This window comes from Lissotriton helveticus, chromosome 6 (assembly GCF_964261635.1).
Source record: "Lissotriton helveticus chromosome 6, aLisHel1.1, whole genome shotgun sequence".
NCBI classification, from domain to species: domain Eukaryota; kingdom Metazoa; phylum Chordata; class Amphibia; order Caudata; family Salamandridae; genus Lissotriton; species Lissotriton helveticus.
Window position 1 is genome coordinate 90,657,618 of NC_136067.1, and position 14,435 is coordinate 90,672,052.

Consider the following 14,435-nt stretch of genomic DNA (forward strand, 5'->3'; position numbering starts at 1 on the left):
CGCCGGCAAGCTTGCCCGCTGCACCAGTTGAACCCCTTGGATCCGGACAAGCATTGGTTGAGCCACCCTGACCTTCCCTGTCACTGACTCCACTGCTGACGTCTCAAGCGGCACAGTGCTGTTCCCATGCTCATCCCCAACAAGGAGCCAGATGGGCGTCATCCGACGCCAACTCCATCGCCAAAGGGAGGCTGCTCTTCCATGTCACATGGGACACCTGGAATTAGAATCTGGCATAAACCAGTGGACTAGAGACCTTTCCAGATACTGTCTTGGTCTCTCCCACCGTGGCCATGGAGGTGGGATCCTCATTTGCTATGTTCTGACGAGGTGCTTTAGCCGGGAGTGACCCCATCAAAACCGCTTCTCCTGTTCTTACGAATCGCATATGGACGTCCTACTCGGGCCTGTTCCAAGCCTTGCACAGAGGGATCCTGTGAATAGGACAATTGCCCGCCGCCATCGCCCCACCCCAGGAGACCCCTACTTTCTCACCCAGCACCCTACCCAGGAAAGCTTGGTAGTCCAAGCCTCCACTTCCAGAGTAAATGCTTGTACATTCCTTACTACTCCACCGGACAGGGAATCCAAGAAGCTGAATACCTTTAGAAAGAAGTTTTTTTTCTGCCAGCCGGGCTCTACAGTCAGTGAACACTGTGTACCTTGTGGGCCGATAGTCCCGTTGACTCGATTGCACAGGTGCTGCCGATGGTCTCTAAGGAGGCCTGAGCTATAATCTCCCAAGCTTTAGCTGATGGGAGGGATGAAGCTAGATTTGTCATACACTGTGGGCTCGGTACGACTGACTCACTAGCCAAAGCGGATTTATTGTCGGTGGCCCTTAGTCATCAGGCCTCGTTAATGACTACTGTTTTTTAGGGGATGTCCTGGCCTCACTCACGGACATGCCCTTTGATGGCTCCCATCTCTTCAGAGCCGACGCGGACTCTGTGATGGAGCACTTTAAGCACTGCAGAGCTACAGCAAGGTCGGTGGATCTTTCCATGGCCCCTCGCCAACCCCAGTCCGCCTTTGGCTCCTTTCGTGGCAATGGAAGTGGCTTCCAGCCACATCTCTACCTGCTCAGCCACCACAGCCCACAGGCTTCCCAGCCCATGCGTGGTGGAGGACCTGGTACTCACAGACCTCATGTGTCAGGTAGCCAGAAGTCAGGCCAGTCCACCACCTCTCCACCCCGACAGCCTTAGCCTCCGTGATTGGATTAAGCAAAACCCCTATATTTTGGAGCAGCAGAAGCTCAGAGTAATCGTATACAAGAGGCCCAATATGTGGAAGCCATGCTACTTCTTTACCTGCTGTGTTGTTCATCGACCGCAGTTACTCTTAAAGTGCTGCATTGGCTGGATGTAACAAAACATATTTAGTTTAAAGCATTAGTGTTGGTTCACAGGACAGTGCATCTGTCCTGCCCCAGCTAATTATTGGCTGTGAGATTCGTCCAGTTTATCACTGCAAGAGTGCTGCGTTCTGCTGCTACCTCCCTTCTAGTAATCCCATGCTTTAAACACATCCAAAGGGGCAGCAAAGCCTTTTCCTAGCTTGTGGCCAAGGACTGGAATGAGCTCTCTCATGAACTGCGCCTATTCTCTTCTGAGTAAACTTTCTATAAAAAACTCAAAACCTGCCTTTTTTTCTGGGAGGGTGGGGGGCAGTAAGATCTCTGTTTAGGATTTAGTACCTGGGCTCTGCCTGTTACCGATAGAGTAGCCCTGCGCACTAGAAGTCGCTCTCAATCATTCACCTTACAGAATCTAGCCCAGGCTAAGGAGGACAATCCAAACAGAACCTGCAGGCTCATCCCCCGCATCACAGCTGGAAACAGAGCAAAAATAGAATGTATATCTGCCCTAAATCCCATTTGACTACCACCGCCTGAGTCTTTTACTGCTTTGCTAATCTCAAACCTTCCCAGCTGAATCCCTGCTAGTGCTAGGAAACCCCAGGCCGGACCATGATTTTCAACCTAATGAACACTCAGGAGATGGGTGGATGCCAATTTGTAGAGCTTGCTTGGTCCCTGTAGCCATAGGGCATCACAACTTTAACCCATGAGACAAAGGTCTTGTGTTTCACCAGTCCAAATGTGAGTTGCTCAGCCAGTCCAGTTTTCACATTGCATTCTGAGAAAATTAAAAATAAAAGTCCCTGAAAGCAAAGAAAAAACTCAGACTGGATGACTTTCTAGACATTGGCCTAGCTACCAATCCATCTGTTTGAGGATGGTATACAGAGGTTTACAGGTGCTTCACTCAAATCTGTTGGCACACCCTCTTCATAAGCTTCAAGACAAACAGGGTTCCCTTAGCCTGTTGGCTGTTCGCACTATAAGTAATAACATCAGAGATAGATAGGTGAGTTTTACCTGATCGATTGCCACCTAATTCCCAATGGTTTGAAATGCCTTCTCTAATTGGCAGAGGTATGCACCCTGTAAAAATAGGGACCCTAGTCAGGGTAAGTCAGATACACACCCTAAATTAACCTGTGCTCACCCTCTGGAATGCTTGGCACAGAGAAGTCAGGCTTAACTTAAGAGACAATGTGTAAAGTACGTGTTACAGTAAAACAGTGAACGCACCACACAAAAGTAATCCACACCAGGTTAAAAAAATAGAGCTTAATTTCATGAACAAAAAAGACCAAACTGACAAAAATATAACAAGTAAAACCAGAGTTATGAATTTAAAAAATATATATTGAATTTATAATGCTTAGAGTTATAAAGCGCCAACCAGGATATCTGGTCGCGCAGGCCCTGGTCATATCTGAAAAGTCAAGCCGACCGTGATGGAGGGCAGGTCAGATACAGAAGACACACAGGCCCTGCTGAAACAGTACCTTCAGGGAGAATAAGTGTTGACGTCGAAGAGCAGCTGCGAGGCGAAGAATGGGTTATGCGCCATCGTTGATCCAAAGGATTGTAGGCGATGCGTCGGTCCGAGTCATGCAGTCGGTTTCCACGTTATTGTCGAGCTCTGGGCAATAAAGACAATGCGTTGTTGTTGCTGGGTGAAAGGTTGAAGGCAGACTTTGATGTTTGAGAGTGCAGAACAGGAGGCACATCCTTTTAGTCACTTGGTTCTGAGATGTAGAGATTCAGGTCCAGTCCTTCTCACCACCACGCAAGGGGCAGCAGGGCAGGCAGAGCAGGAGTCCAGCAAATCTGTCCTTTCAGCAGCACAGCAGTCTTTCTTCCTGGCAGAGGTCTAGAGTGTCCTGAGTTGGTGGTAACTGGGTTCCAGTACTTATACCCAGTTCTGCCTTTGGAGTGGTGGACACTTCAAAGAGAGCCCTTGAAGTCTACCAGGTCCTTGCCCTTCCTGCCCTGGCTCCAGACTCACTACAGGGGAGTATGCAGCTCTCTGTGTGGGGACAGGCACAGCCTTATTGAGATGCAAGTGTTAGCTCTTCCCTCCCATGTAGCTCAGTAAGGCCAATAAGCCTGGTGATGGGATATCAGGATGTGAATGACACACCTCAGCTCCCCTTGTGTGTGACTGCCTAGAAGGAATGCACAAAACCCAGCTGTTACCCATCACAGATGTGTATTCACAGACAGGCCGAGGAAAAGAATGGTTTAAGTAAGAATATGCCAACTTTCTAAAAGAGACATTTTCAGACTTACAATTTAAAATCCAACTCCATCATAAGTTGTGATTTTAAATTGATAATCCACAGATATCAAACTTCCTATCTTGTCCCAATTGGAAATTACACTTACAAGATGGAATAAGTTAATCCCAATGATTACCTATAAGCAAGATATGCCTTGCAGTAGTGAAAAACGATTTAAAGAGTTTTTCACTACCTAGACATGTCCAACTTTTCAAATACACTGCACCCTGCCCTTGGGGCTGTCCAGGGCCTACCTTAGGAGTGACATATGTTTGTATTAAAAAGGAAGGTTTGGGCCTGGCAATAGGGCTGACTTGCCAGGTCAACATGGCAGTTTAAATCTGCACACACAGGCTCTGCAATGGCAGGCCTGAGACATGTTTAAAGGGCTACTTAAGTGGGTGACACAATCAGTGCTGCAGGCTGACTAGTAGCATTTAATTTACAGGCCCTGAGCACATATAGTGCACTATACTAGAGACTTATAAGTACATTAAATAGGCCAATTGTGGACAAGCCAATGTTACTATGTTTTAAGTAGAGAGCACATACACTTTAGCACTGGTTAGCAGTGGTAAAGTGCCAGAGTACTAAAGACAACAAAAATGAACTCAGCAAAAAGGGGATATTTAAGGCAAAAAGTCTGGGGGAGACCCTGCAGAAAAGGCCAGGTACAACACCGATTAGCCACCGCCTAATCTTAATTGTGATGCCTGAAGAGGCCACAGATCATAGCATGCTTGGACTATGCAGAGAAGGGAGACCAGGAGGATCATATCATGTTCAAGTGATAGATAAGGAATCAAACAGCACTCACTGTCTGTGTAGTGTCCACCTCTGTCCTCTCTTCCCCAGCACTAATCTCATGCTCTGGAGTAGCTGTCAGGCTTGCTGTACAAGCTGAACCCACTGTGCTGCAGGGTATTGCAATACAGTCTCAGGCCAACATGTACGCCCTTGGAGACAATGCTGTTCCTTGGCTGTATGAATGCTTGAATACTATGGTGCAGACAAGGCAGATGGTGTTACATATACTGGGCCTGAATATGAAGTGACTTTGCTCCCAGCCAATTTGATTCCAGATACGATGAGGCCCATCCCTTACACGCTATCTGACCTGATTCAGGTGGGATACTCACAATTTCTGAAGCTACAAATGGCTTTATTTTAGTTGTTTCCCCACTAAAAATTGCCGCGGTTGCAAAATGAGACAATACGGAAAATACATGCCCAGATTTATTTTCAAAATCTTCCCGTTCGAAAATGTTGGCACGTATCCCACCCTGTGCCCTTCACCTTGGCATCGGTCTAACCATGCCAACTCTTTGGCATACAGGAAGGATCTCCAGCCACTGCATGTCCCTGGGACTTGCAGCTGCTCCTTTCCCACCATTCAGGAACTCATAAACTGGAATTAAAAAGAGAACACAATAAAATGAGGAAAATCAAAAAAACAAATCAGAGGCTTTTCACTTAGAGGGTCAGACATAAAGGCTGGCTGAGCCCTCCTGGGTCCTTTCCTCCTGTGGCTTATGAGCAGTTGCACTAACGTAACATGCTCATTCTCTTTCCTTCTCCAAGACCCCCTCTCTCTTTTACTATCCCTCTCTCATAACGCTCTACGGACTAGTTCAGAGATGTGCTAAGTAAGCTCTGGAGAGGACTCTATGTTTATTCTTCTGCATGATGCACAGTAGAACAGGCATGGACTACAAACCCAGGAAGAGGTGTACTTTGATAGTAGTGTGGTGCTCTCAATAATGTAGTAGGAATCATATCGCACCTTACCTTTACCTAGATGTTACATAAGTGTGTCACAACATTTGAGACTTATGGTTTTTCTTACCAAACTTCTCCATGGCTTATGGATGCTTCTATTAATTTTTCTGGGTGGAATGTTCACATGTTTGGTTAAACTAGAGTTGATGAAGTAATAATCCCACAATCTACTGGGGCACTGGTAGCCACGGAACTCAAGACCATTTAACATCTTGATTGTGAAGAAATTGGTTCAAATCTGGACAGGTACGGCCGGTTCTGCTATCTGACCTATACCTAGGACAAGAGAAGCATCCAAAGGACTTGACACACATCCATAGACTACTGAGTATTTGGTTTCTAATTGTAGGATCAAGAATGAGAAGAGTAGTGTTCTATCTGCAGATATATCATATTTAGTGAGCTTGTTAAAATGAATACAGTACTGCAGTGCATGCCTGGGAGTAAACCAATGTATAGAAAATTATTTTACCTTAAGACGTGTGTCCTTGTGCTCCAGGAAGCTGAAGTTGTTGTTCATGACACGGGTGGCAATCCACTTGTTTATCGGCACGAGAAGCAGAGTGAGTCCTAGACCTGCCAGGGATGCCAAGCCAACTTGTTGGTACAGTAGATAGAAGGTGACAGCAAACTCGACTGGCAAGATCCAGACTTCATGAAAGGCAAAACAGAAGTGGGTCAGCTGCTCCGAGTCAGTGCTAATGAAGTTGACGACTTCACCCGTTGAGAAGCGAGACAGGCTACTGCTGCTGGCCTTCACAGTTTTGCGGTAGATGGTGGACACAGTTGCAGCTCTGACCATCAGCTCTATCTTGTGCACTTCATATTCAAATTGATTGTACAACAGGGCACCAAGAAAAGAAGAGGCAAAAAGCCCGAAGGCACAGAGTAGTCCATAGCTCAAAGGTTCCTGCCGTGTCTCCATAAAATTCACCAAACGATTGAGCAAAAGAGGGCCTGCAAAGGTTAAGGCACTGACCACCACCCTGACAATCCCTAGTGAGAAGAACCTCAGACCATAGGCTGAGTTGAGTACAGACAAGAAGCGTACCTCCTTCTGGATATCTGAAGTAACAAGAGGAAGAAAACTGCCATCTGCGTCATTTATAGGACTAAGAAGTCTGCTGCTGTCATCTTGGTTAGCAAAACCTGATACACGCTTCAGGGTGGCATTCTTTTTTTGCCAGCAGGCATTAAAGCGTTTACGGATTGTTTGCGTTTGGAGATTGAATGGTAAATGATAGACATCATCAGGCTGCTTCAGATCTTTCTGATATCCACGTTTCAACAAAGGATTCATCCAATGGAAGAAGAAGCGGGAAAGCCAACTCTCATTAGTTTCACCAATATTCTGCCACTCGCGCATTATGGCCCATGAATCAGTCTGAAGAGGGCTGCAAACCAAGGGGTCACTTATGGCTCTAAAGGCTTGGTGAGTGGAAATGGGACACATAAACGCAAGTAGGTAGGTGGCAACACAGGCTAGTTGGAGGCCAGAGACAATAAGTTTCAAAATGGGTCCAGGTAGCATTGGATATGATGCCAGTCCATTTTGGCTATACCACACAAACTTAATGACCAGGGATGGCACAGGAAGGAGCACCAAGACTACCAAGACCAAGGGGCCTCTAGAGATGCAATTTGCTGACCTGTGGAGCCTGAATAAAGCTATGCCGTGAGTGATCCAGGCCAGTGCTGAGATTCCACCAGTCAACACTTCCAAGGCAATTGTTCCCTGCTTTAGAAAAACAGCCTCCAGGATAATACTGATGATGGCAAGAACAGCAAAGAGGAAAGAAAAAGTGATCCGGCACTTCCAAGCACGTCTGGGACAGTGTTCAGATCCAGGAAATCTATAATAAACAAGGCATATTGTTAGGGAATTCAAAAAGTAATATCCACAAAAAGATGTATAGGATGTTGGCTAGTGACCAAGGTAAACAAACACAAATTAAACGAATTAGAAACTGAGGAAGACTACAAGCTTGAATCCAAGAAGTCTGAAAATAACTATTTTATTAGTTATGTTCTATGTTCTACATCATCAAAAAAATATCCTCCAGATTTTCAAGGAACTTGCTAAACCACCTTCTACACCTGTGGCCCTCCCTATGCAAGTGGTGTCTTACATGCAGAAACCATCACACACACACACTTAAGGGCAACAGCTGATGCATGGACCAGAAAAGAGACAGAGAAGGGATGAAAAGAGAACGAGGATTGGACACTGGAAGGTAGAGAGAGGGATAAATGGAAGACTTAGAAAGGGTAGGACAGAAAGAGGATTAGACCATGTATACTCTTCTGCAGTAGCGAGTCTCTTCCAACGAGAGTTAGAACCAGAACTTGTGAAGTGGTGAAGTCAGATGGCTAAACAGTCTTGGAGAGGCGTGTACCAAGGATCTGTCCACCTTCAAGATCCTCACACATGCCTATAATGCACTCCATGACGCAGGACCAGCATATCTGAACCATCACCTCTCTTTCCACGCAACCGCCAGACAGCTTTGTTTCGCTCAACTTGCCCTGGCTACCGTCACACAGATCCACAAGACCAGAACTGGAGGAAGATTCTTCTACCTCGCCGCCAAGACCTGGAACCCCTTGCCCCTCCACTCCAGGCAATCATCCTCGCTTACCCAATTCAGGAAGGATCTCAAGACTTGGCTCTTCGACTGAATCTCGACACCCAGATGGATCAGCAGCCTCCCCCCACCCAGAGCTTTGAGACCCTTACGGATGAGCAGCCGTGCTATATAAATTCCTGAATAATTTATGGATTGAGTTAAGTCCCTATGCTAGAGACCAGGTAAAGTGCTCCTAAACCAGTTCCAATTAATTGAACAGGGAATTATGACTATGAGGTATTGCACCAGCAAGCTCACTCTAAGGTTTAATACCAACACCTTAAGAACCACCTGAAGGTTCTCGAAGATTTTGGGGGCCTAATAAAACCTTACAGAGATCGATTTTAGCACAAAGTGTCAAGATAAATCCACATGTCAAGGGTACTTACTCTTGTGTGGTTCATGCTGGATTAAAACTGGATGTCTTTGTGTAAACAAGAAATAGAGACTATAGGTAACAACAACATTAAAGACAGTGTTGTGGAGTTAGTAACAACATAAATGGGGCCCATTATATCACCAATGACTTTCTTCTCTGCGGCCATATATTAAGCCTTCTGTTGGACTTGGCACTTTTTACAGGGTCATCCCTAAACTTTTTGCCTTTCTCCTAGCCTTTCTCTGACATGGGGTTGGTGGTTTTACACTGCTGTTCAGTGTAAAAGTGTGTGTGCTCTTTGTGTTACATATGGCAAGATTGGTCTACACCTGTTTGGCCTATTTAATTTACCTGTCAGTCCCTTGTAAAGCGGTATCTCATATACCCAGGGCTGGTAAATTAAATGCTACTGGTGGGCTTGCAGCGCTGATTGTGCCACCCACCAAAGTAGCCTTTCAAACCTATCTCAGACCTTTGCCATTGCAGGGCCTGTGTGTGCAGTGTTACTTCCGCTGTGACGTGGCACCTAAAGTGTGTGCCATGTCCGTGACCCCCCTTTTTACTACATGTCAGTCACCCCTAAGGTAGGCCTTAGCTAGCCCTATGGGCAGGGTGCATTGCAGGTAAAACATAGGACATGTACCTTAAGTGTGTGACATGTCCTGGTAGTGACAAACAGGCATTTTTGGTTCCTCACTACTGAGGGGCTGCCCTCCCGTAGGAATGCATTGGGGATTCCCTGGTAAGTGTTTTAGTGGTAATTCCTGGTATGAGAGGAGCAAATTAGTCAAGTTTGGTATGTTTGAAATAGTAATAATAAATGCAACGCAATGGTGTGCGCAAACTTATTATAACTATTTTAGGAATGCCACTTTTAGAAGTTGGTATTTCTGTGTGCTATGTCTGCATGCCTGATGTGAATTGCATGTCTGGCTTTTGAGTGACAGGGGCTGGTGAGGTGTGTGTGGCTCCAGGAGGGGCAGGGTGAGTCAGCGCTAGGCTGAATGGGACACCTGCATTTGGAGTAGTGGGATGAGAAGTCACTGGTCCCTGAATAGGTCTGTGCCTAGCCTGTACAATGCTGGCTCTGCCCCCTGTGGTGTCTGATCACCAGGCCCCCACCTCACAATAGGGAAGAGGAGCCTGGTAAACAGAGTGCTCCGGAACCAGTTGGAACTGATTTCCCCAAGCCCTGTGCTTTGCAGACAAAGGGGGAGAGTGGTATAAGGGTAGGGGCTGTGACCCCATGAAAAATGTTGTTCCGGTGTTTGTTCTGACGCTGGGGGCTGCTGCTGCTGGGCTCCAGGAGGAACCGCCACGAGGGACTGCCTCCCTGCTGATGGGCCCTGTGTGCTGGCCTGCCTGAGCCCAGCCTTGTACCCCCTGAACTTTGCCTTGGACTTAGCGCTTTGTAAGCGCTGGACTGTTTTATTGCTGGATTCCTTGTCCAGCCCTTGCCTGAAACCTGGGGAATTCAAGCGCCTTGTGAGTGCTGCCCCGTCGTTCTGCTGCTCCAAGTTCGAAGAGCATGTGGGTCCTGCAGCGCCAGGCTGCTCATCAACTTGAGGGGATCCCAGCGTGGGTATTCCCCCACCCTGCTGCGAAATTGAGCGTGTGCCCACCCCGCATGGTGGTGCAGAGAGCGGGTGCCCACCCTGCGTAGTTGTGCTGGTGCAGCGGGTGCCCACCCCACATTGTGAAGGAAGCGGGAGCCAATCCCGCAGTTTTGTGCTCCTGTTGGCGGGTGCCCACCCCGCAATTGTGCTTAATCGAAGGCGGGCACCAACCCCGTGGTTCAGTGAAGGAGAGTTGCAGCTGTCGCAGCCGCCTCAGCAGGAACCGGCAGTCAAGCATCCTTAGAGCCTGATTGTGGACGGGCGACAAGCAACAGAGACGGAGCCTCCCGGGCTCCGCATGCAGCTGAAGAGAGGATGCCAGATTGCAGTACCGAAGATCTCCAGACCGCCCTTCGGAGCCTGACTCGCCGGAGCACGGGTGAGTCAGGCCATTGTGGAAGTGCCTTCACAATGGGGAGGACCGGGTGAGGCTGTCCAATTGTTTATTGCCCGCGGCCGCGGAGGGCTCCGGGCGGCCACGCCAGTCTGTGGGGTAGTGCCTGTTGGGGTCTCCTCCATTGCCACAAGCTGCGCCGTAGGATCGCAGGCAACCGCAGTCTTTGGTTTGTTGGATACTGGGGTCCTGTTCCCTTGATGACGACGGGGTGAGTTACCCTTCCCGCCCTTCTACCGACGGTGGGGAACATACTACACAGTGTGGCGGCTTCAAGATCCTCGGACCCTCTTCTTTGAACCTAGAATGGGTGTGTGCTACACCCCTGCCCCGGATTAGGGTGCGCTGGGCACCAGGGTCGTCGTCTGACACTGAGGGGTAAAAGTACTTTGGTGCCATACTCCTGGGCTGGATAATTCAGGAGCCTGTGAGCACCTGGTGTGCTAATGGGGCACAGGGCCCCAGGGTGATGTTCTACGTCAGTGCCAGGGATGTAATTACAATGGGTGCACCCTAATGAAAACGCTACGTGCACTGCTGTTGGTGTCTAGGCCATACTATACTGATCTATTGCCTAGGATACAGTTTCATCCCTAAGAGAGCATGATAGGTTTGTGATGCATAATGACTTATGCCATGTTGGTAATGTGTACCGTCTGAGAAGGGGTATGGTGACCTGCGGATGCTAATCCTAATATGGTTTAGGCCTAATGTGTTTTACGCCTAATGTAAAGCTATGATATGTTAGGATGGTGTCTAATGGTTAGATCATTATTGTAACAGTAATTACTGATTGTGCCTTATATTTACTACCTGCATTTTGATGGTTCCGATAGTGGCCGGATTGGCTCTGTCCTGTATATAGTCCCCTCTGAATATTGCCTAGTGCCAGTTGGCACAGTGTAAATGTGTGATTATCTTTCTAATGCGTTTATGATAATACAAAGGCTATTTTTATATAACCTTGTGTGGAGTTTCTTTTGTGGTGTGCCTAGTGTGTTGCTGTTGTGTGTGTGTGTGTTGCGCAAATGCTTTACACATTGCCTCTGAGATAAGCCTGACTGCTCGTGCCAAGCTACCAAGGGGGTGAGCAGGGGTTATCATCAGTGTGCAACTTCCTTGCAGTGACTAGCGTGGTGGTTTCTGCCTGGCTTTGGCGCAAGCCTTAGCCAACCAGAAATCCTATTTCTAACATTGGTTGTCAGCCGTGAGGATAGGACTTGCGTTTGCGCAGTACCACAGCGACAACTGATTGCACTAAAAACTCTGCATTTAGATAATCACATGTTTGGGGATTATTTTCATTGATTATTTTTCTCCTCAAAAGTGTCATTTGTGAATTGTGTACTCTTGCTCCGGTTCAGACGCCTAGGTCTCTTGTGTTGCACCTGTGTATTAAGTGCCTTGCCAAAATGGAATCTACCTTTAACTTCCATGATATGTTGAACTACAGTCTAGAGGAGCTGAGGGTGTACTTTGATGAGAGAGGCTTAGACGTGAGTGGAGAGGGCACTCGGGAAAACCTTAGGTGTGCCATGATAGACTGGCAACAGAATAGGTGGAGACAGAGGGACATGGATCAGGCCGCACTCCAAGAGGGTGGTGAGTCGGAGGGTGGCCCTGAAGAGTGTAAAGAAGAGGAAGAAAATGGCATGGCAGGGACGCCAGTAGATAATGAGGACCCCCATAGATAGGGAGTCCCTTGCTGGGTCCAGTGTCGGGGTCAGTGCCCCATCCTTTTCCTTGTCCCCAGAGGAGTGGGTGGATAGGAAGGAAGAAAGGGAGCATCAGCTGGCTTTGGACAAGCTCCAGTTGGAGAGATAGCGCGGCTGGGTTGGGAGGAGAAAAAAGCCATGTTGGCTCAGGAGCTGAGATTTCTAACACCTTCTATGACACTGATCCCTAGGAGAATCAGCAACAGGGGATGGTATCTCCTATGGTATTTCATGTGGACTGTTGTCTTTAAAGAAGAGCTCACAGGTGTCGGGTGGGGAGGGGTAGGGTATTTAAGTAGCAGATAGTTAAGTGTCAGAGAATCTATGTAATTGAGTGGCCCATTCGGCGGTACTCAATTTGACACTGGAGACTGGGTATTGGTTAAGGGGCCCATGAATACCTGACATGTCTACGACTTCAATTAAAAATAAAGATGTTGGAATCTGATCTCTTTCTTTAAAAGAACATATAAAAGTATACGTAGCACACAAAGCACATGTTCGTGCTGCTAGGAAAGATCCAACAGCCAAGATCAATTCAAAGCATAAGAAATTTACACAAAGGAACCAGCACAGCATCTCATCACAGTGATGTAAATGGTTTCAAAAATTTTAACACGTTGCAATTTAATTAGTATGTCATTATTAGCTATTATTTCATAATTTTCTTCAAAGGTATGATTGAAGCCTTAGCTTACATCCAGGTGATTATTTTATTGATTTAATGCCATGTGGAAATTAGAGGTACAAAATAATGTATACACCACTGCAACGCATTTTGGTGAAAACCCCTTCTTCAAGGGGACAATATTCATAATACAAAGAATAATAAAAACCTATAGACAAAGGTAAACAAAAGTAAACTAAGGCTTCCATCCTAGCATTTAGGAAAATTATATGCAACCTACTTACATTTACATACTAACTGAAGTATTCTTGTGCTCCGGCATCAGCTTTTTTGCACTGAAGCTTTTCATTATGCAACTAGGCGTGATGGTGTAATTTCAGGAATTTCGGGTAACAAGCATAATGTGAAACATCACAAATTGTACAAGATTATGCTGGTATAACAAAAATGTTGCTGGGGCCTATTCAGGGGCTTGTTGTTATATACATTCCTCTGACTGCCATTTACACTTTTGTTTGCCCAGTTTTCCCATTTTTCCCAGGCAATTCCCCGTGACAGCCTGTTCCACCTCCTCTGCTTGGTAACCCTGCAGCCTTATCCACGTGCTTGTTACTTTTTCTCTGCCGCTGTTCTCCATCTCACACTCTCCTCACAGCCAAGTCTTTCGGGTCTGCCCACTCAACAAGCTGTTAAGACTGGCTTGACCGCGCCCTCTCTTTTTCTCTCCCACAAAGCATTTTGCTAATTAATCTTGCCATGTGCTACTCTCATGCAGTTTGGCACAGTGGCAAGAGGAGCAGACTCAACAAGGCCTGGCAGTCAAAGATGGTACTGCTGCTTCAACACTGAAGTATAGCGGGTGGTAGAGGCATTCAGAGTCCCCCTCTGTAAGGTCTCTCTGCAAGGAGCCCCCTTCTACTATCACAAAGGATCATACATACAGCTAGCAGGAAAGTAACAGTATGAGGCATCAATCACAGTGTTCACCTGTGATAACAGCAATACCAATCTTGGCCATTTTAGAGGTTGTATACCTACCTGGGAGTGCCCACATAGCAGCCACTAGTTACAGCCAGCAGAAGGTGTGGGAGTGCACTCAGCACCAGCTGATTGAAGCAGTACCCGATGCTCCCATGTTTCCAGACTGGAAGCGGATCTGAGGGGCTGGTCCCACAGAGTTCAGGCAGCAGCCGATCCATTTTCTGTTCTCAAAAAAGTAAAGCTAAGAGCAACGTCTGAAACAAAACACACACAAAATGAATCAACATATTGGCATAGCAATCAAGTTTATCATTTTTATCATTTTAATTGGGGGATTGACCGCTCACAGTAACAAAACCTTCGTTCAAGTTAAGCTAGAGCTGCAAGACCCTGTACATGTGGCGCTGCAGTGAAATCTGGCTCAAAGTGATAGCAAAAGACACAGACATGCTGACTTCATACTTCTAATTCCACAATTGCCTTTAGTGGATGGATAGATTGTCCTCTCCAAGATGGTGTCTACTGGGACCCTAACTTTGACCATCGGTAACAAGGGCTTGCCGTGTCCTCCCAGTCACGGCTGAACATAAGACCTACCTCGCCATCTTTCAATGAGGATCCAGACATGGACTTGATGAAAGATGTGGAGCAGAAGAACAGAGGACATGGTGCATCTGGGG

General features: G+C 47.0%; 1 protein-coding gene across 1 annotated transcript in view; it reads right to left on the reverse strand.

The window, feature by feature from the left end:
• The window catches only part of LOC144762269 (ATP-binding cassette sub-family C member 10-like), a 392,992-nt gene that overhangs the window by 351,050 nt on the left and 27,507 nt on the right, over positions 1-14,435 (reverse strand). The window contains exons 2-3 of the mRNA XM_078647410.1: positions 13,813-14,009; positions 5,888-7,268 (exon numbers count right to left, since the gene is read on the reverse strand). Coding sequence (XP_078503536.1) covers positions 5,888-7,268; positions 13,813-13,973 — 1,542 coding nt within the window. The 5' untranslated portion in view covers positions 13,974-14,009. The remainder of the gene's footprint in view (positions 1-5,887; positions 7,269-13,812; positions 14,010-14,435) is intronic.